Source organism: Plodia interpunctella, chromosome 2, assembly GCF_027563975.2.
Source record: "Plodia interpunctella isolate USDA-ARS_2022_Savannah chromosome 2, ilPloInte3.2, whole genome shotgun sequence".
NCBI lineage: Eukaryota > Metazoa > Arthropoda > Insecta > Lepidoptera > Pyralidae > Plodia > Plodia interpunctella.
The window spans coordinates 2,987,506-3,010,242 of record NC_071295.1 but is presented as its reverse complement, the minus strand read 5'-3'; the positions used below and the strand labels follow the sequence as shown (position 1 = coordinate 3,010,242).

The 22,737-nt window shown below is 36.6% G+C and overlaps 3 protein-coding genes across 3 annotated transcripts in view; 1 reads left to right on the top strand and 2 right to left on the bottom strand.

Annotated features, from left to right (window-relative positions):
* Arf6 (ADP ribosylation factor 6) overlaps window positions 1-1,200 on the bottom strand; it is a 39,988-nt gene extending 38,788 nt beyond the window's left edge. The window contains exon 1 of the mRNA XM_053766761.1: window positions 1,089-1,200. The gene's annotated coding sequence lies outside the window, so the exon portion shown is untranslated. The remainder of the gene's footprint in view (window positions 1-1,088) is intronic.
* A 1,392-nt stretch (window positions 1,201-2,592) lies between these two features.
* Window positions 2,593-13,175, top strand: LOC128678448 (leucine-rich PPR motif-containing protein, mitochondrial-like). Its single transcript, XM_053760020.1, has 16 exons — window positions 2,593-2,786; window positions 2,859-3,185; window positions 3,593-3,749; window positions 4,287-4,396; window positions 4,572-4,803; window positions 5,167-5,373; window positions 5,759-5,972; window positions 6,343-6,555; window positions 6,909-7,129; window positions 7,741-7,917; window positions 9,326-9,484; window positions 9,909-10,123; window positions 10,487-10,660; window positions 10,962-11,181; window positions 11,576-11,798; window positions 12,678-13,175. The coding sequence occupies exons 1-16, from the start codon at window positions 2,662-2,664 to the stop codon at window positions 12,857-12,859; spliced, it is 3,156 nt and encodes a 1,051-aa protein (XP_053615995.1). The 5' UTR covers window positions 2,593-2,661; the 3' UTR covers window positions 12,860-13,175.
* Window positions 13,176-13,724: 549 nt separating this feature from the next.
* Window positions 13,725-22,651, bottom strand: LOC128680631 (intraflagellar transport protein 74 homolog). Its single transcript, XM_053763908.1, has 11 exons — window positions 22,390-22,651; window positions 21,446-21,572; window positions 20,348-20,585; window positions 19,603-19,799; window positions 17,178-17,354; window positions 16,564-16,689; window positions 16,031-16,132; window positions 15,122-15,427; window positions 14,709-14,823; window positions 14,392-14,501; window positions 13,725-13,978 (listed from the first exon to the last, which is right to left on the bottom strand). Exons 1-11 carry the CDS (start codon window positions 22,617-22,619, stop codon window positions 13,766-13,768), a joined length of 1,941 nt encoding a protein of 646 aa, XP_053619883.1. The 5' UTR covers window positions 22,620-22,651; the 3' UTR covers window positions 13,725-13,765.
* Window positions 22,652-22,737: the final 86 nt, after the last annotated feature.

Genomic DNA, 22,737 nt, shown 5'->3' with positions numbered 1-22,737 from the left:
TGAGACTTTACCTGTAAAATTTGTACAGGAGCAGAGCTAACTGTAACACTTGTAAACTGCAAGCCTGGATATATAAAAAATGTGTACCTACCCAGAAGTTCAGTACATCTAATAACCCATATACCTATTTAAGTATTTGTAGTTAGTAGAGCTAAATAGTAATTTGGTGATTTCTGGCTATAATTTTATATGACAAAAACCAAACTGACAACAGCTATCATAGTTCAACTATTAGCTCTAAGATTAAGATTACTGAACTAAAATAAATATGGTTAAGATAACAAATTCAGCCTTCATTATTATTATTAATCTTATCTAAATTTATAATATTTTATCTGTTGGAAATTTTTAAAATCTGAGTTATTTATATTTAGTTCTAGATATTTTTCCATTAGCAAAACAATGTAAGTTATGATGAAATATTTTACCTTTAAAAGGGCTAAGAGTGGTTAGAAAATGTTGACTACTTATTAATTGTCTTAGCTGTTATAAATTGTACCTGAAGAATTGAAATTTCTAACCAATATGTGTAGAATGACAGTTAATAAAAGACCTTCCCAATACAAATATTAACTTCCAAGACCTAGAGAAGATATCTGAAACCCAGTAGTATCATAGAAATCAAAGTAAATAGGCAATAGAATATTGTATTTTAAAATATACAAAACATACAGTAGCCAAGTTGTTATAAATAGGAGTGAATAGATTGCCAAGAGACAAGCCCTACAAACACTCAAATCACTATGAATCATCACCAGGAAAATACAAAATTGATACACCAAAAAAGAAGAAATAAAAAGTGAAGGTTAGGTCACCGAGCGCATTGCTTTACCACATAAGTGTTAGTAGCATTATGGTGACAATGTTTTTTATTAGGAATACAAAAAAAACGCATCGAATGTCACGAATCACAATCCGCAGAAAAGGCGGTGCCGAGATCCGAGCCGAGTCGGCAGGCTTGGGCGATGGCGGTCAAGTAACGGCCAATGAGACCCTATTTTTTCATCTATAATTGCTGTGTTTAGACTCTGTTAAGTTCATAACTAATAAATAAAAACATATATACTATTTTATTCAAAAACACTTACCACATGACACGAATAAATCGCAATAAATTCAACAAGCACTCACAACACAAAACACACCACACCACATCCACGAAACGAAACGATTGACAGATATCTGTGACAGATATGCAGGACACTAGCGCCACGTGTTTGAAAACTTTTTGAAGTGAATGAAGTTTGCGAATTTAGTGTGACCAACACACAGGACCCACATGAAGAACATGTACCTAGGTAGGTAAGTATAGTCCTCGCGTCCTCGTCGTCCTTGGACTAACTGAAAGGCGCCGGATCTACCCCGCCAATTTCGATTCGAGTGCCTCTCCCACAATATGGATATATTGTATTGTAATATACTTGTAGCGAGATATATTCTAGCCACATACTTATTCCTCCTTTATAGAAGAAACATACGTTTTTATTAAAATTACGAGGTCACACTACACTCAGTTTAAATTAACAGTGGAAAAAAAGTCTGATTAGGAATAAACCGGTGAAATAGACAAATTAAAATGATAAACTAAAAACGAAATACACATTTCCAAATTAGGGCAAATAATGTAGTTGTTGTTGATGATGTAAGTACATATGAACCATACAATGTTTTTACATGTATTTACCCTTAAATACTCCCTGTTTTACACATTTATCCGGCCAGAGTATAGCACTGTATGTTAGGTACACAAAAGCTTTGCCGCCTTTTGCTATGTCGATTAAAACGTTTATTAGAGTACTTTATTAATCCTTTCATTACCTATCTAAGCATTAGTCTGTGAAAAAATACAACAATGTGAAATATTGGGAAAAATCGTTTTCTATAAGATAAAATTCGAGAACTATGGGATATTTTCGAGCCAGTAAACGTAAAAGTCGAAAAGAAGCTTGGAACACTTCACACGTGAAGACTTATTAAAATATGGACTTCAAACAGGTAAGATCTTCAGTTAAAATCAACTTTATATCAGTTTATGACCACAGTTGACCAAATAATGCAGAACATAACCTAAAATAGTGTTATTATTTTCAGGATAATCCACTAAATCCTTCCTTTTTCCTTTAAACTCGCACCACGATTGCGTAAAAGGTGTTTTAGGTCGTAAATCTACAACAATATTGAAAATTGGCGCTTTTTGCGTATTTTATTGGCAATGTTTGTGTACCTTAGTGGTACCAGTAGCGCCATCATTTGACCTTTGCGTAATAAGCCCTATTGGTTAAATGGGATCAAAATGTAATTTTTTACCAGCATATCACTGTAGGCAACGGATTTTAAAGCAATAGGAGTGATCTTGTAGTAGCAGTGATTCCAGTTCCCAGAATAAAGCACAGATATAAGAATAACAGTAATATTAATATCTGTGGAATAAAGCTAAAAGTTTATTAAAAATCACAGATTTATTAATGTAAGGTTTTTAAATCTGTTTTATATCTGTGTTAAAAATACATGAATACCCAATCCCGTATCTACAGAGAACAACAAATAGAAAAAAAAAGATGTCATTGTCAAATAAAATTTGATTGATTTAGTGACTTTGATTAGTCTTAGTGGAGGTTGTTTTGGTATTTTGTTTCTTACTATCGCAATTTTAAATTCAAAATGTTTCTCACAAGACAATGTTCAAAAATACAAAATTGTGCAAGAATTTTGGCGTCCAAAAAATTTTATGCCGCTGTGAATGTCACGACTATACAATGCCCCTGTAAACATTATCAAATATTTAGGTTAGTCAAACTTTTATTGCATTTTTTTTTCTTTATCAATAAAATAATTACATTTTATTTTATAATTTACAGGTCAGATAAAACAACTAGTATAAACAGTTTTGGTATCATATTTCCAAGTTCTGGAATAAATATAGTTCGATATTCGACTGTTTCGAACGAATCGAAGAAATCCCAAGATTTGTTGGAAAAGCAAATAGCTGGTCTTTCGAGTGACATTCACCAGAAAAATAGGGTTTACAAGAATGATTTGAAGAGAGTGATGAACAAAGTGAAAGAAATGAACTTTTCAACCACAAGACAAAGCTTGCTGCTGATAAGTTGTTGTGGTGAATTGTTACCAGATGAAGCGCCTTCAACACGAATGGCTCTTACTGAGGAAATATGGAATATCCTAAAGTAATATTTTTCTTTTATATTTACATTACGAATTTTACACATGTCACATAGCCTTAATACTATTATTTTGTGGAAATTAGAAGAAATAATTAAAAATCTATTTGGGGTAGAAATTACCAGAATGTTTATTTTATTATAACAAGTTTATTTTAAAAAAACTTAATATTTTTTGTAATGCTTACATAATATTCCATATCATAAACAATACTCACATACTAACCCAGTTATTCATAAAACGGTAAAACATAATTTAAGCTGAAACACTCTTTCTGTGAATTTAAAATTTTATAAAGTGCGATATTAACCAAACTAATATTTTTAACTTTTTAATGAATAATGGGATAAATCCTAGAACAAAACTTCATAGAGATTATAAAATTTTGTTACTGAACATAATTTCTTTACAGGGCTCATACAACATTTCAAGTAGAGCATTATAATGAGCTATTACGGGTGTATATTGCCAACAAGAGGACTCTCACAGCAAGCAGTTTCATCTCTCAAATGCATCCAGTTGCGCCTAATATCACTACTTACGAGTTGATTTTGAGGGCCCTTGGAGAGTTAAGTTTTTTAAATAGTTATACCTTGTTATTTTAATTATTTAAAAAAGGCTGCATATAAAGAGTATAAAATTAATCAGTTTGTTGTGTGCTCTTGGTTGGCATCAATGTGTGTTTTTCAAACCATCTTTACCATTCTATTTGGTTTTGCATTAACAAAAAAATAAATGGTTGTTAAAAATCAATTTTCTTTACTTTTTATATAATCTTGAGTGTCATTTTTTGCTATTTTAACTAATTTCTCACCCACATACATACAATAGTTCATATAAAGCTTGTTGCAGGCTATAGTGTATCTTTATTTTGTAACAAGCAAAAGATAATATCACAAAACTAAGTGTTGCTTTTTTTATATCAAATGGAAGGGTGTATGATAGTTCATAGTGTTCATCAGAAGCCTGGCATTAGAATTTGATGTAGGACATAGGCATATTTATTTGTATGTAAAACTTTATTGTACAAAAATATAAAAAACATGTAACTTGATGCAGTGAGATAAAGTAATATCTAATAATAATATTTAACACGACTGTGACAGGCAGGAGATTTAAATCAAGCGACAGAAGTCATATCAAACATGAAAGCACATGGATTTCCTGCCACAGAGAGCATATTCCACTCATTGATCATTTGCCAAGGGAGAGTTGGGTAAGTTTTCTGTGATGTTAGATTTAAATTCCCAGTACTTAATAGTACTGGGAAACAAAATACTTATAAAAAATGTGGGTTTATGTCAGTGTTCCATAGGCACTTTGTCACAAATTAATCACGACGTAGTTATGGCAAATCAACTGTAAACCATAAATGATAATGATGTTTTCAGAAATATCAAGAACATCCAAGAAGTTCTTACCATGATGAAGTCTTTGAAACTAGAGATGACCATAGACACGCATACAGCTGTCATCAGAGCGTTGGCCTATAACAAACAGCCCTCATATATGTTCAATGAGTTGGACAGGGCAAGAAGGAGCGGATTGAAGTTCAGAGAAACACATATCATGGAAATTGTCAAGGCCACAGCAGACATTGGATTGTATGAATGTATTCCTAAGGTCCGACTCTCTTCCTAATGCTATGTTTATATTCAAATCCTAAAATAATTATAATCCACATTATTTCAAACTGAGAGAAAGATCAAAGGGAAAATTATAATAACATGCAACACAACCACACCGCACGGCGCCAAAGCTAAGACAGAGTTACAATGCTCGCACGTTTTCTAGCCAATTAGCTGCGCCCTGGTTCTTCGCTCCCGTGGGAATTTCGGAATAAAAATTAACCTATGTGTTATTCCAGGTTATATAATAATAATACTTTCGCACTAATAATATTAGTAGCCCATACAGGTGGGGTGACAACAGGTGACATCAAATCACTTTGCCGACGAGTAACATTTTGTTTTTCTTTTTGTACAGATACTTCAGTATCTCCCAGAGGAAACATTGCAGACACCATCGATATCTGCATATATGCAAAGTGTGTGTACGGCTTTAGTATTTCGAAACCATCCCATACCGGCATTGGAGATTTACAAATGTCTGCCGCTGCCCTCATTTGGACCGAAGGATGACCAAGGATTGCATGGGAGAAGCTTAGTCAGAGATTGTGTTAAAGCTTCTATTGTAAGTTTATTTTTTTATAATATACACCATAAATTTTGTAATCAAAATGTGAGTAATCAAAATATAATATTATCGTTTATCACCAAAGTTATTGAGGTTTGTGTTTATCCCAAAATATCAATGAGTTTACGAACGTAGTTTGTAACTCAATTATTTTTTACAGGCCTCTTTACTGTTTTGCATTCTTTTTATGAAAAACATTAAGATATCTTGAACTAGCTATTGCGCGCAACTCCGTCGACCCCGGGTCATCGGGCCGGGACAGCGTGTCCCCTACGTAACGATCGGTCTACTTGTAGACAAACAGACAGACTGACTTCCGCAAGTTATAACATTTATTTAGCACTAGATTATATATAATACATGTTGTTTTTTCGCCTTCCAGCCATCGAGTGTCCTAGGCTTAGTAACCCAAGAGCTAATGGCCTCCGGTCGGAACCCCATCGCTATACAAAACGCGTCCGAAGCTGCTTTACAACAAGGAAAGGTGCCCCTGGCCTTGGACATGTTCGTGAGAATGAAACAGATGGGCTTGCCGCTCAGACCCCATTACTTCTGGCCTATACTGTTGCATAACTCTAAAAGTTATGGAGAAAAAGGTATAAAAACGTGATATTTTGTAATATATCCATACTTCCATAGTAATATTATACATGCGAAAGCTTCTCCTTCTATCTGTTCCGCTATCGCGGCTAAAGCGCTGGACCAATTTTGATGAAATTTAGTATGCATGTAGTTAAAGAACCCCATTCAAACATAGGCTACATTTTTTCAACCAACCCCTAAATTACTATAAAAAATAGGGGGTAAAATATTGTATGAAAATTGTGTATGTTCCTGTCAAAAGCTAGTTTGCTATAATTTTCATTTGAGATAACATCTTGAATGGTTTTTAGAAGACATTTTGGTCAACCATCCTATAACTGGATAAATTACAGCTCTAAGCGAAATCTTGTCACTGTTTCTTAGGCATAATGAACACTCTATCGACGATGGTCTCAATGGACGTAATGCCAGACTATGAAACTATAATGAACTACACACTACCGTACGTCAGCTTCACATCACCTCAGAACTTGATGAAGAAGTTCCAGGAAGCTGGTCTGCCTATCACCACTGTTATGACACCCATGATGGAGACACTATTGAATACGGGGCAAGTCAGGGCGGCGAGTGAGATATGTATGTTATTTGCACTTCTTCCTCTTCTTCTTGATTAAGTATCTGTGTAATAAAAATAAAATACAAAAGGTTGCGGTCAGTGCGCTTTATAAGGAACTTCCTCCTGCGTTGTCCGAGGTTGTGGTATGACCTCCCTACCATAAATACCACATGGATACTTCAAAAAGGGCGCGAAAAAAAATCATTGGGTGTCGGGACGCGCTTGTGACACCATTGGTGTTATAGGAGTCCGTAGGGTGCGGTGACCACTTCCCATCAGGTGGGCCGCATGCCTGTTTATTTGCTCAGTAGTGTAAAAAAAGTACTTCGTTAAAATCCTTATAGACAAACTGTAGAATCAACTTTTTTTTCAGGCGAGTTATTCAAAGGTAAAGTAGACGCCGATAAGCTCTTAAAGCCTCTAGTTAAAGGCTATTTAATAAGCGCGGATAATGTGTCCACTGTACATATACTCCAAGACATATTGGCGAAGGCTTCGGTCAAGAGCAAAGATTGGGTGGGGCGATTCCTGTGCACGTTCATGCAGCATAAGAAGCTGCAAGAGGATGTTTCGGATTTCAAGAATTTAGTTCAGGTAAGCTGTTCTGTAATATATAACTTCGTGTGGGTTTCGCCCTAAAATGAGTTTTCCGTGGAAGGCGAAAGTCTTCTGTGTGGGCAACAGCATTCCTAAAGAGAGTTGACGTCAGGCCCGAGGCCAATGCCGTGAATGCAAGTAGGAACACGCGAGGATGGGAAAGAGTCTAAATTTTTTGTCGTATGATCTTTAATAAGACATTCTTAATACAGTCAACAGCATATCAAGCTATCAAAAACCACTGCTAAATTGCTTCTATTGTCATCTTACGAAAATTTACATGAAGTCGACTGTACCTTCACAATAATAACGAGGTCAATTTTTATATAATTACGAGCTTTTGCCCACAACTTCGTATGTGAGTAAAAATCAGTTTCAGTTCAAATTCAGTTTCTCGAGGAAATTTCAGAAAATCCATTCTTAGTGCTCCCCTACACACAGTCTTACCAACCTACACACGTCAGCTTTCTATGCCCAGTAGTTTCGGCTGTGCGTTGTCAGTCAGTCAGTCTAGTAATGCAAGAGTTATATATATATATATATATATATATATATATATATATATATATATATATATATAGATTTCTTATTTAATTTCTCATCACCAGGCAATATCGAAACGCAGACTGAAGATATCGACAGCAGCGGCCGATTATTGCGTGAGCCGTATACCAGATAAATGCAATAAGCAATTGGCGGAAATTTTGCGAAACGAACTTATCAATATAACTGACGATATGATCGCAGATGATGGAGACATCTTTACGCAGCAGATGACGCATCCGGTAAGAATATTCCACCTTAAGACCTTAAGCTTAACTGTTATCACGATACTAGTGCCACGAAAGTAGTTTCGTGACGTTAATTTTGGTAATTTGAAGCTGTGGCGGTGTAATGGTTACGACGCCCGCCTGTGGATCGAAAGGTCTCAGGTTCGTATCATACTCGTGCCATACGAGTTTGTATACCGATCTGACTCATATATACTAGCTATCATACCTATCATATATGCTAGTTTTCATAGACCACCATTTGCTTCCGGTAAAGGAAAACATCTTGAGGAAATCTACACACTGGTGGACAGTTTAGTTCACTTGTGTGTATGCGACTATCTGCCACAAGATGGCGGCAAGTAGTCGTAAAATTTCATGTCAGATGCCCTTAGGCGACTTGAATAAAATCTGACACCAGTGTTAGCAATAACTTCTAATAATTTAACTAATAATGTCACGTTTAAACATTACATTTCTTCGGTTGTGACAACCCTGTCCGCAATGTCAACGCTGACAGCTGTATCGCATTTAACTAGGCCGTCAAACATATTTAAACTTCTCCAGTGTTAGCAATAAATTCTAATAATTTAACTAATAATTTTACGTTTAAACATTAAATTTCTTCGGTTGTGCAATCCTGTCCGCATTGTCAACGCCTAGTCAAATGCGATACAGCTGTCAAGCTGTGTCGCATTTAACTAGGCCGTCAAACAATAATAATATCGTAATAAAAATTAAGGTTTGAAATCAACTTCACTGAACCGTGTTTCAATATTGATATTAAAAAAATATATTCCGTGTCAATCTCAACTTTGACGTTGGCAAAATCGTCGTTTTGGTGAACGATGGAGCCATGACACTTAAAAAAAAAAGGTTTGAAGTCGTAATAAATTTATCAATACTAAAAGTGAGTAAAAATTGTTACCAATTCCTTAAGTTCCTGCCACATTCATATCCTACTAATATTATAAATGCGAAAGTTTGTGAGGATGTGTATGTTTGTTACTTGTGTTGTTTTTGACGACATCCGTGGTTTAATGGTCATCATGCCGGACTGCTACAGTGGAGGTCCCGGGTTCGAATCCCGGTCAGGTCAACATGAAAAATGATCTTTTTCAGATTGACCTGGGTCTTGGATGTTTATCTATATATGTATATGTTATAGAATATAGTATCGTTGAGTTAGTATCCCATAACACAAGTTTCGAACTTACTTTGGGGCTAACTCAATCTGTGTCATTTATCCCTATTTATTTATTTTATTTATTTATTACACTTTCACGCAAAATCTATTAGACTGATTGTTATGAAATTTGGTACACGGGTATAATATAACTTGGAATAACACATAGTAACAATTCACCCACGGGAGCGAAGCCCCGGGCGAAGCTAGTCTTATATAAAATAAAAATTGTTCCAGAAACATATGGACGAGGCGTCGCTTCGAGCTCACTTGAACGAACTAGAAGCTAAAGGCATGAACACACGCGGCGTGTTGAGGAAGCTGTTGCAGGTGTACTGCAAAGAGGGGAACTTGCACGCGGCCAAGCAGATAGCGGATAGGTGTCAGAAAGAGGGGGTATGTGTAAATAAATAAATGAATATATGTATGAACGTATCAAACAGATTGAAGTAGCCCCAATGTAAGTTCTAGACTTGTGTTATGGGATACTAACTCAACGATACTATATTTTATAACATATATATGTATAGATAAACATCCAAGAAAATAATTTTTCATTTTTGACATGACCGGGGATCGAACCCGGGACTTCCAGTATAGCAGTACGACATGATGACTAGGCTACAGAGGTAGTCAAATGTTATAAAAAAAAAAGAAAAATATTCATTCAGTATACAATCGTCAGTTTATCGGAATCGATAAACTGTTTTCTCACCAAATCAACCATTTCGATAGCTAGTAGAATTAAATGAATGAAATAAGTGATATGTATTCCTAAATTAATAAATAATTTTGGTTTGATGAATATTTTCAAATCTAGGTATTCCTATCAGCCGGTATGAAAGCCGCCATCTTTGATTTACACGTGAAACTGGGCGAGTTGGAGGAAGCTGAGATGTGTCTAGCAGATTTAAATAAAACCGCGCCGAATTTCAGTCTGGACGAGTTCAAAATAATAGATTTTGCGACGCTTATGGTTTATAGGCACAAGATTGATCAAGCCATCGATATGATCACTGAACAGTCGAAGAAAAGGTAATACTTTTAATGCTATCACATCAATGTCGGCTTTTCTTGGTAAATCAATATATAAAACATTAGGACAAATCACACAGATTGAGCTAGCCCCAAAGTAAGTTCGAGACTTGTGTTATGGGATACTAACTCAACGATACTATATTTTATAAACATTCAACATTTTCCATCATTTCCATCCCGAACGGGGTTCGAACCCGGGACATCTCGGTTTAGAGGCAAGTACTGTATCACTACGCCACCGAGGTCGTCGAATGGTGAATTCAACGTACATTGCTGGTGTAGTATAAGAAGGTAAAAGCTATTGCAAAGAGAGTACAATAGAAAACGGTACAATATATACAATCAAATTCGCTTTTCCAGGCACGTGGTGGGTGGCCAAAGTATCCAAATGAATTGCTGGCGGCTACTAGACGCCATGGCGGCGCAAAGCAATCCACCAGAGACTGGCAAAATGTTCTACCTCCTCATCTCTTTGGGTTACTGCAAGCCTAGTAACGTTATCCTGGGACCTCTCATACGAGTTCATCTAAAAAAGTAAGTTCCTCGATTATTCATGTCGGTATTAAGAGCTAATATCTGATCAGCTGAAGACTGGCCCTGGCAGAAGGGGCAAACCCAAGAAATACTACAAATAACTTGGAATGCCGAATAGATGAAAAAGTAGGAACGCGGACCCTGAGAACAAAGAGAGAGGGGATATTCCTAATATGACTCTTATCTGAGCTGTTTTCCTGGTTCCTACATCAGCCTCAATGCGTGTAGCCCAGGATCCGCTCCTACATCTCCACCACAAATCACTGACTATCAACATTTAAATACGCCTCAACTATTACAGTAACAATCTCCAAGAGGCAGTGAACGAATTCACGAACCTATCAGCAGAGTACAACAAGACTCCTCTGAAACACGAGTTGATTTGCGCCATACTGAGAGCCATGGGCGCCGGCTCCGAAGACAACTTCATCACGAACGAGAGGAACAACGGAAGGTTGAACAAACTGGTTCAGAATGTGCTCAGTGTTAATAAGCAGGTCCATGGACCCGGGGATGTGCAGGTATGGTCATAAATAATAATCAATCTATCTTTAATCAAAACAATTTAGCCTAAAAACAAACGTATGTCTACATGTCTATTCTAATTTAAACATTGGCTAGATGGGCTGACCCTTTTTGCCACTATTCGTATTAGTATGAGGTATGTCGGCAGGGTAAGTGCGTCTGGTTCACTGTCGCCATGCAAGGGTAACGTAACGTAACGTAACGTAACGAGGTACCTATGCGAATTTTTATGCGTAATATTTAATGTAAAAAGAAAGTATGTATTGTCCCTGGGGGTGGAGTGGGAAAAAAGATGGGTGGAGGGGGTATCAGAAAAAATTGGAAGTGGTTTTACAACGTCGCGCGAATGCAATATAGCCTAATGCTATGATAATATATCCCCGTTTCCAGCTAACCCTAATAGCAGCATTAGCAGACGTGGGCTACACGAAGACCCTCCGCAAACTATTCCTCGATCCGACCGTGAAGTTCCATCCCGACGCGTTGCTGCGCCGCTGCGAGCGCTTCGCGGACGAGAAGAGAGTTCACGCGCTCGAGAATATCGCGAACGCTGTTCGAGATCTTCGGAGAGTCGATGTTGACGAGATTTACGAGATGATACTAGATGTTTACCGTGAGTATTTCACGTTATATTCTGTATGGTCTACTAGCGCCACCATAACATATTTATCAATTTAATAATAAAATAAAATTAAAAAACATAACAGGACACTACTACACTAGATAAAGGATTTTATTACATAGTATTATGGTTTTTCATTGTAAAAAATATTGTCACATTTTACGACAAGGATTTTGGTGGCCAGTCTTCTTTTTAGTAAATTGGGCAACTGTGTTCAATAGGAAACTGTAATACTTTCTTTTCTATATTTATCATATTTTGTAGTATATCATATCATATTTGTTTAGTTTAATAATAAACACTTGTTTAGTTTTCGCCTTAAAAGTAATGGATAAAAATGCGATGGCGGCACTAGTCTGCGGGTTGCTTAGTCAGGTTTCTTAGTAGACAAAAATAGTATACAAATAGCTAAACAAAGTTACTTACAGATCACACAGCCACTTCAAGTATAATCACAGAAAAACCTTCACGAAGTAACACGACAGCGTTTTCTCAGTGGCTAAACAGTAATTTCACTGAAATAGCAGCACATCGAACGTCGCTTATAACAATGGATGAATGAATGGATATACAAAGGAACACAACCGCACCGCACGGCGCCAGAGCTAAGACTGAGTCGTTACAACGCTCATTCGTTTTATGGCCAACACCCAATTAGAGTGACAATAGGTGACATTGATGGGTCACTTTTTCGACCAGTACCATTTTGAAATACGAACTGTTTTACCAACAATACTGTAGCTATAATGGCAACAAAGTTAACATTCCGTCATAGAGATAAATTTTAAATAAAAAATTAACAAACTAATCAGTGAAGCGGTATAATAAGTATTATTAACATCTACTCAGCATAATTTCTTGTCATTTCAGAACGGGACGACAATAGCAGCGCCGCGACAAATCTCTTCAACAGAATGCAAGAGATCGAGGTCACACCGTCACAGAAATTCGTACGCAACATGTGTGCGTTGCTCAAAGCGAACAACACTCCGATACCGACTGAGTTGTCCATGTTGTTACAGGAGAAGAAAGCTGCTAGGGAACGCAAATGAGTGACTTTTTATGTGTGTAGATAAAAAATATAATTGATTGTAGTATATGAAATTGTGAAATCTTTAGTGCTAGTCTCTCTAAGTTTGTATAGAATTAGTGTATCTTGACAACGGATCAGTATTTCAATCTGAAACGTCGATTAGCAACGCAACAGAATGGTGAGGTCCGGGATTAATACCATATTTCTTAGTATATACTTTTGCTGTCTTAGTTATTAAATTGTAAGTTATAAATGTAAAGTCTGTGATATTTAAATTATTGTAAACTTTTACGTTATTAACTATTTTGTTTTGTAAATAAAATAATTGTTTTTCATACGTTATTTTTTTGCCACCCTACATCACAAAATTAAAGATCCATATAATATGTCCAAGCTTTAATGTTGGTTTGGGAATGAAAAAAGCATTGATATGTATCAATTGGCATGAAGCACCACCTTCAGCGCAGATAGTTGTAGAGTTCGCACTGATTTGTCATTGACACATATACGTCAATGTCTAGTGACAGGACGATTCCCGCCACTTTGGCTGACAGGCGAACGGGACTGTAGCCGGAGGGCTAACCTGTGTAATACCTAGTTTACCGAATAAAGGTTTTGCAGGAATAATATGTGAAGTATTTATTGATGATAGTAAACGTCAATCAAGGGAGTGTACTCTAATTCATGACATTTCTAATAGGCGACAGGCTACCAACTTCCTAATTCCACCAATATGTTCACCAAAATGCTTAACGTGGCCTTTGGCAACTCAACCCCAGGCCCATATAAAGTATCTGATTTAACTTGATGGCAACTATAGCCATTATAATAATGGAGTGCGTCTCGACTTTGGTAAAAATATAAATGAAAATTAAACAAATTGGTTTGACCTAATTTGTATTTATTTTAAAAACTCTATAACTATCTAATAAGATTTCGTGCTGTTCAAGTCTTCTATAATCTTTTTATTCAACGCCGCCAATGCTTCCATCGCCTGTTTCTTTAGCGGCTCGTAATCAGCCTTCAGAGTTATAGAAGCTATGTCTTCTTCTAGAACAATCTTCCTGCTTTCCAATTGTGCTAATTGCTCTTCTAGATTGTTTAATTTCGTGTACATTTCGTTTCCTTCTAAACTTGTCTGAAATAAAATTATTTTTATTAAAATGTCACTCGCCTTTGCGTCATAGCATGGACAATATAGAAGCGATATCTGGGAACAAATGCCTATTTATTAATTTTCTCTGGAAAACTCATGGAATTAGTAGGTACTAGTGCGGAGTAGGTACCTACCTATTAATTCCATGGGAAAACTTATAGGTAATACATATGCAAGAACTAAATAACAAAAAGAGATGTGGCCAAGTTTTCACTGACAAATATTAACCAATGATAAGGTGCAGTAGAAGTGCGCTAGTTGAAGTCCGCGAAAGAAGTTCCGCAACTGCGGCGCTACAATCGCTTATAATAACAACGTCGTCTATACTAGTATTTTATAGAAAGTTGCACATATTTTCGTAAGACTTCTTTCGTGGCAAATTTTCATCTCTCTACCTGTAATTTCTTTAACTTGCTTGTTGCTTCCAAGACTGCATTTTCAGTGGGCGTCAATTTCTCTTTAATAACTTTCACCTCGGTTTCTAGTGCCTTCTTCTGATCTTCACCTGAAAAGTATTTTAATTTTAGAATTTTAGTTTACAATAGTATACATATCTGGTAGCTAATAATCCTACTATAATAGTATAAAAAAGATGCGCCTCAGGCCGTCGCTACCGTAGGAATTTTGAGGTGGAGCCCTGTCGCGAACTAGTCTGTAATGATGAGTCCTGTTTTTGAAATCTCTCAAATCCTATCGACATATAAACCCTTACCTTCGTCCCTTAGTTTCTCTAAATTGGAAAGTGTGTTAAGTTCTTCTTTCATGACACTGGTTTTCTCTGGCAACGTCTGCAGTTCTGTGGCGAGGCGTTCCCGTGTTGCCTCCGCCTGTAATTAAAGATTTTAATGGAAAAAAAGACTTAGCACCAAAGGCCGAATGTTACACCGATTTTTCTACAAATTATCATAAAAATTTGCTATAATAATTTGATTAGGACAGCAAGTATACCCACTACTCTGAAACTGTCCTTTGAGAGTTACCGATTTGTCAGAGATGCAGACAGACTCGCGAGATGCCTCGGTTATAGATAGGTTAGACCTATATGTGACGATCGAAGAAGTAAATCATTTCGTCTTATAAAATATGCTTTAGCCTACGCCTACGTCTATTAAACAGCATACGAACCTTTTTCAAATTACTTTGGAACCTCTCATAATCATTAGTTAGAGTCTGAACAGACTTTTTATTATCATCATACGTCGAAGTATATCCTTCTTTCTGTTTCAAATTATCAATCTCACTCAAATCCAAGTCTATGTTAGAACTGCTGTGTTCCAAAGCGAAAACCACATCTTTTTCCAACTGCTCGATTTTCTCCTGTTCTTTTTTCAGGTTTTCTTCATACGTAGACATGAAGGTATCCATTGTTTCTTCTCTTTTCTTCAGTTCTCGATATTTCTGGTGGCGTTCTGAATTACCTTCTTCTAAGTCCTGTAAACACAACACAGTCATGTCGAAGCAACATAAAAGGACAGGCTTAATCTCCCGTCAACCCAGTGATCTCTGTCACCAATATACGAGGAGATTCGACCCCAAAAACCCGGGGAAATGGGGTGGATGAATAAGAAGAAGTAACACACACTAATTGTTACTTTAGTTTTTTATAAAATTTTCACTAGAATTTTGGGTCATTTCGATAAAATGCATACATTGCATAGGAGAGTTGCATACAACAAAGATAGAAACGGCCTCTTTTTAAATTTCCGTAATTATATAATATGTCATACAGATGTTTGAGTTTAATATTTTGGCAGAGTATTGACCATTTCATATTTAACTAGCTTTTGCCCGCGGCTTCGCCCGCATGAGTTATTCTGCGAAAGCGGAACACAAACTTTCACCCCCCATTATAGTCAATTTGGTTTATTTTTGAAAATAATCTACCCTATGTTTGAACAGGAGCCTTTAACTATATGTATACCAAATTTCATCAAAATCGGTCCAGTGGTTTAGCCGTGAAAGCGGAAGAGACAGACAGACTTTCGCATTTATAATATTAGTATGGAAGCAAGGATATTGAAAAAAATAGCTTACTTGTTCAGCTTGCTCAATGAGTTCCTGCACTTTGCGAATCTGTTCTTTGATGCTTGCCGCATTACTGTCAAGAGATGATATGGCAGCGTTGTCTTCACGAACCTGGAAAAAAAGATCAACATAATACTTTCCATAAATACTTACGAAATTAAAAAAATAAAAGTATTTAACATGGTTGAAAGTTATCAATATCTCAAACTCCTTTCGAACCATGTCTAATAATCCATCCATAATAATATTATATATATTACGTATTTTTCTTTGTAATGAATAAACTTTTCATGAAATTTTGTCACAGATATAAACGAAACCTTCAAGAGTAACATAGCCTAGTTTTTGATTATGGTTTTACCCGAGTGAAGGTGGCGATGCGCCGCCAGTCTACTATACTAATAGTACTTCCATAATAGAGCCACAGTATAACCAATAAATTGGTTATACTATCCATAATAAAAATCAACACAACACATAACAAAAATGAATAAAGTCATGAATCATCAAAAAGATATTATGGGAACTGTTCATTCACTCACCTGAAGCAATAACTTCTCTCGTTCTTCTTGCGGGTCTAGTTTGTTGTTTAGTTCATTTTTCAGGTTGTCCCTCTTCTCCTCAGCTGTGGCCAAACGACGATGCAACTCCAATAGATGAACTTTTATCTATTGGATAATAAACGATTTAAGTAATACATTTTTGTAAATTTGAAAGCAACGGTCTATTATAGGCAGAATCTATACGCAATTGGCTTTTTACCAACTAGTCAAATTAGACACTGTTTTTCTAATGTCAGAATTTTTTTTTATAAGGAGCTTGTATGACAGTAATGTAAATACATTACTCTGTCGACGTCACGGATTTTGGAGTCGAAAAGCATTTTCAAATATACTATAATTTGACTGAATAAAACTGATCGATTAAAGTGACATTTGTTTATCGTGTTTGATCATTATACAAACATTTTGTTTTTATAGCTAACATTATTACGCGATTACAGTATAGATCCATATTGGGAATTTATGACGTGACGTTGTCTTTTTGACTTTACAAAAAAATTACCTATTTTTCATAGTTTGAAAATAAAAATGTTTTTAAAATTTTCGTAAGGCGCCACAGCTCATGCAAGTTGATGGAATTCTAGACAAGTTACCTGTGATCCAGAAATCTCTTTGTTAAACTCCTCTTTTTCCCTGTTCAAATGGTCGAGTTGAGTCCTGGCCTGCTCCACCTCATCTCTCAACGATGCAGCAGTCGACTCCAAGTCGTTATACTGGTCCTTCTGTTCTGGTGTCATCTCTGACAATATCTTGGATATTGTTGATTGCTCCTGTTACGACAATGCTACTCTGTTATAGAGAATCGATTGTGTCATTTACTAACGCTAGTATCAATTTTATACAAGTAGATTTTATACAAGTCAACGAAGATGTAAAAACTAGATAGACATTATAACACTAGACAGCATACAAGAAAGTGAAACACGTATTAAAAACATACGAGAAGAAACAAGACAGAGCGCAAAATTCTTTGTTGCACATTATTTTATGTATACATAAATAGACAAAATGCTCAAATAGCCTAGCGTCTTATCGCTGTAATATAAACTCTATAATTAACAAGAAAATCCATATTTTTTATTTGGGGTGTAAATTTCAATATACACGTTTCAAATTACAATGACGTGGTAAATTTAATAGACACGCCGTCAAGCCTGGCCGAAGCGGAGAAACTCCTGTCCCAGCACCAGACCATCAAGGAGGAGATCGTCAATTACAAGGACGTGTACGCCAAGATGATGGAGTATGGAGAGAAGATCACTGCGGTATGTTTGATCACATATCCCTTATTTATTGTGAATTAAAAAAAAATACACTTATATCACGGAGGTTGTTACAAGTATTCTATGGGAGAGGCCTACTAATCTATAATACACGTCCTGTAAAGCATATATTTCAGGGAATAGTCTCTTTACAAAATTTACAATATATTTATTTTATAATAATAGTACCGCGAGTGACCGACTCACTCGTACAAGCGTATTTGACAATTGAATCTTATATTGTCCTTTTTACAATGCCTTGATCTTGCCGCTTTATATTAGACTAGCGGTCCGTTCTGGTTTCGCTCGGGTAAAACCATAATAAAAACGTAACCTTTATTAGTCCTGATGATTTCGTCTATCTCTGTACCAAATTTAATAGTATTATTCGATTTTACTTTTCGGAAGCAAGTGGTGGTATGAAAATTATTATATAAATGAGTAAAAAAACTCGCACAAACAAGTAAAATATGGCATTAGGCAAATGATATAGGTATATCCGTAGGACTTGACAACGTGAAATATATAAATTATGCTTTAGGACGCCTCTTTCGTTACAGTCGTATGCCTCACGGCTGAGGATCGTGGTCATGAATATAGATATCTAGATAGATAATATACTATTCACCACCATTTTGTATAGGTATGTAAGTAAACACAATACATGGTATGGTTTACAAGAAAACTGCAAGACGATGCGCTGTAGTGATATCGTAGATTAAAAAATAAATAAACAATAAAAGGTCCAGTATTAGAAATAAATCACAGACGAAAATAAAATACATTAAATTAAGCGAAATGAAACACACACCCCTACATTCTTGGCAATATTCATGGAGTGGCCTGGTATGGTCTCCATGTGATATATAGATAATAAATCATTAACTAGGTAGACCAACAAGGGAGCAGATGTTTTCCTTAAAATTGGGTCCTGGCCACTAACAATAGCCCGGACTTCAAAAATTATAGTATTCCGACTTCCCCACCCCCACCTAAGTTAGTTTACTAATCTAGATAATATAAACGTTGCGTGAAACGAAACCATAGCGGCATTTAAAGCCGCCAAGCGCCATCTAGTGGAGGGATGCTACAATACATTTAGTTCTCAGGTCACAGCTAATAATAGCTCCGATACATTAATTCTTTCTATTACCCAAATGTATATTATACTAGTTATTCCCGCGGCTTCGCCTGCGTGAATTTCCAAAGGGAAAAATATTTTTTCCTACTTTTGGTCCTTCGCAAAATTACAAGAAAATTGGTTGAGTAGATAAAGCGTGAAGTGGTAACAAACAAACGATTACAGTTATAAATTACTTTACAACAAACTCCAAAATAACTTAGTTTTTTTCACAAATAAGTATTTATTTTATGTATTTATATTATAAAATACATCATACCAATATCATAAAGAGCACGATTTGTACTTTTGTTTTTATGTTTGTAATGACAACTCCAAAATTATTGGGTCGATATTGATGAAATTTTCCACAGAGATAGACAGAACGAGAACAGGAGTAAATTAGCAACGAGGATCCGAGCGAGGCCGGATCGGACCTCTAGTCATTTATTCTAACTATCTATCTATAATTTCTCGAGCAAGGACTAGGACTGCATGAATACCTTTCATTCCAGGAAAAACAACTGTTCCTGTAGGAAATTCACTACTAATAAAATATGTAATGAACATAGGTATGTTCATTACATATTATATACACATAGGTAGGTACCTATATTCATTCTAAAGTGACCTTACCTTGTCCATCTGTTCTTTAAGTTGCCTCAACTGATTTTCCTTCCTCTGTTTCTCTAAAAATACATGTTCCACTTCTTCTTGAAGCTTCTTGTTACTGGTTTCCATTTCTCTGATCTGTTCTTCAACTGACTGCTTCGAAGCCTCGCCATTTGCAATGCGGATAGCTGTGTTGTAATCAGCTAAGCGGCCTTGGAGATCTAAATATAAGTTTAGATTGTTAACAACATTTGTCTAATTCTTAAATGTGCGCTGAAAATGATGATGATAAATGTTGTCACTTTAAATTGTAGTTTGATTTAGGAAACTTAAGCATAGCAGTTGCTTGTCAGTTGTTCAGCGAAGCGGGAAGATTTAGAAGACCTGGGATTCTGGATAACCTATCCGTTAATTAAAATAAAACTTTCTACTATGTTTTAAGTAATAATAATATTAGCCATTTATTTGAGAAACAAATAATATAATACAATTTTGAAATAACATCTCATTCACGCCCATTTACGCATGTTCCCGGTTGTGTTTACGGCTGTGATGCCGCGAAGCCTGCGAAGTGAAGCGTAAAAAATAACATTACAATTTTGACTCGGCACAGGAAAAGTCTCGGCTATGATTTTACAATCTGACGTAGGTAAACCTTCCTTGGGAATGCTATTGTTACCTGTGCACGTGTCCTTTAGTCGCCTCGAACGACATCCACGGAAACATATGGAGTGGTCCTATTCTAGGGCGGAACCTTCATAATACAAACCAGTTAGTTCCTGCGCGAGCTCCCTCACTCTCTTCTCATAATGTTTCTTCGCCGACCTCTCTCTTTCCCCCGCATCTGCCTTCTCATTCAGCCTCGCGATCTCCGCCTTCATCTCCCTGATCTTGACCTGCATCAGCTCCTCCCAGTACCTCTTGTCTTGTAGTTGCCTCGTTCGGAAACCACGCGCCGTGCCTGTGCGTAGCCCCGATATACCTTGTTGGGTTATTGGTCTGTCGATCTGAATTGTGAAATTGTATATATGAGACAAGTTTCCTCTTCTCAACCCAAGCTGCTGTGCCCAACATGTGTAGTGTGGTCCATAAATGTATATTATTTTGTATCGATACCAACATGTCAACTTATCAAATGATTATGCTAGCAGGTTGTGGAACGCAATAAAATATTGAGTATTGAGTTTTTTTTACACAAAATTGTAATTTTGCTTTTCGGTAGAGAGATCTTGTTGCACTCAACGCGTGCATCAATCATGTCCGTGCAAGAAACCGTTGAGGAGTTCCTTCGTTGGACGTCGTTGTTGAGTGTACCATCATGTCTTGCTTCTCATGTGGATTACTGCATAAGCGTGATTTATTTCTCGTAACAAAACAAAATTTCACTAAAGATAATAAGCTTGTGTCAAAAATGAAAATTTGTACGACAGATTCAAATATAATGTGCGCGAAAATTGTGTTTCACAAGTGTTGGACAGGGCTAACTGGCCAAATCATATCAGGCGGATATATTTAGCATTTAGTTTATCTGCCAGATGACAACATGATATTAATTTATTAGAGAGTGGGGAAACAGGATCTTAATGTTATATATACTATCGGTCCGTCCCGGCTTCGCTCGGGTAAAAATATAAAATTATTCATCTAATTGTTCACAATTAGAAATCACTCTCTCTCTCATCTGAGCGTATTACCAGTTAAATACTGGTATCACTATTAGTGCTAGGAAAACCGCATGAAAATCCGTGCAATAGTTTTTGAGTTCATCGCGATCATACAAGATAGACAAACGCGGTAGAGGACGTTGCTTAATAATATGCAAGGATAAGGAAACGGAACTGATATGATTAAAAAAAAAGTAACTTACCATGGAGAACCCAGTCATAGCAGTGGCCTGCCGGCCAGTAGTGGGCGGCGCTGGTCCAAACCCAGCAGTCGACATGCGAGAGGCAGTGCCTCCACGGTATGCTGAGCTTGGTCTCATGGTTCCGCTCCTGAATTTAAGACAACGCATATGGAGTCGGAATCGGTGGTGGTGTAAGGTTAAGGCCTATGTTTCGAAAGGTCCCAGGTTCGAATCCTACTCGTGCCACATGAGTTTGTATACCAATCTGACTCATGTATTAATTGCTTCCGGTGAAGGAAAACATCGTGAGGAAACCTGCACTCTGGTTGATAATTATTAACTTGTGTGTGAAATGGAGAAGGCATTGGCAAACCACTCCAATAATAATGCCAAGAAAGTTGTTGTATGTGTTTCATTCCACGTAATTACCACGACCCTCAGCCATGAGGAATACGACTACTTATGAAGAGATATGGAGTCGTTAAGATAATTGGATAGCATTTTATAACTCTGTTTCAATGCCATAGTTGAAAAGCGGCGGCTCCGACGCTTAACGGCTCAGGAAGAAATCGGGATAAAGCTAAGATGAGAGAGGAAGATAGTTTCCGTTTTACTGTGTGTAAAAAATAATATATCTTTTGAAGTTTTCCCTCGGATTTTATGCATGACAGCTTGACATCTGCCCTCTTTGAGAATGCGATTATTGCCTATCAGTTGACAAAGCTATGTCGTATGTAACCCTTAATCACGTCGTACGAAATCCATGGGGAAATGGAGTGATCGTAGACGGAAAACAATTATAAATTAAGTATAATTGGATTGCCTATATAATCATAATAAGCAGGATTCCTTCAATGATCAACAAATTATAGGATCGAAATTTAGTTAAATGAGAAACTGCACTTAAAATATAGATATTGAATTTCTGACATAGTAAACTTGTAGGACATAAAAATTAAACTTACCTAGACACAGCAGAACCAGTGTTAGTATATTCTCGAAACCCACGTCTTGAAACTGGCCGAGTGTCCGTCCGCCGCACCCCGCTGCCTGCGTGTGACACGTCCTCGGAAAAATCCATAATAAACAGGTATTTTTCACCTTTAATATGGGTCAAGAATAACACAAAACGCCCGCTAGTGGCCACCTTCATGCAATGTTGTGAGTTCGTTGCCATGGTGCGAGCCGTTGCCATAGTAAGAGAGTCTGTTGATGAATGTTGCCATGGTACTGCTAAAAACATTAAAAAAAGACATTGGGGTCGTGGGAGCCTTCGGCCCTTCGATTTTTTTAAAATAAATAAATAAATAAAT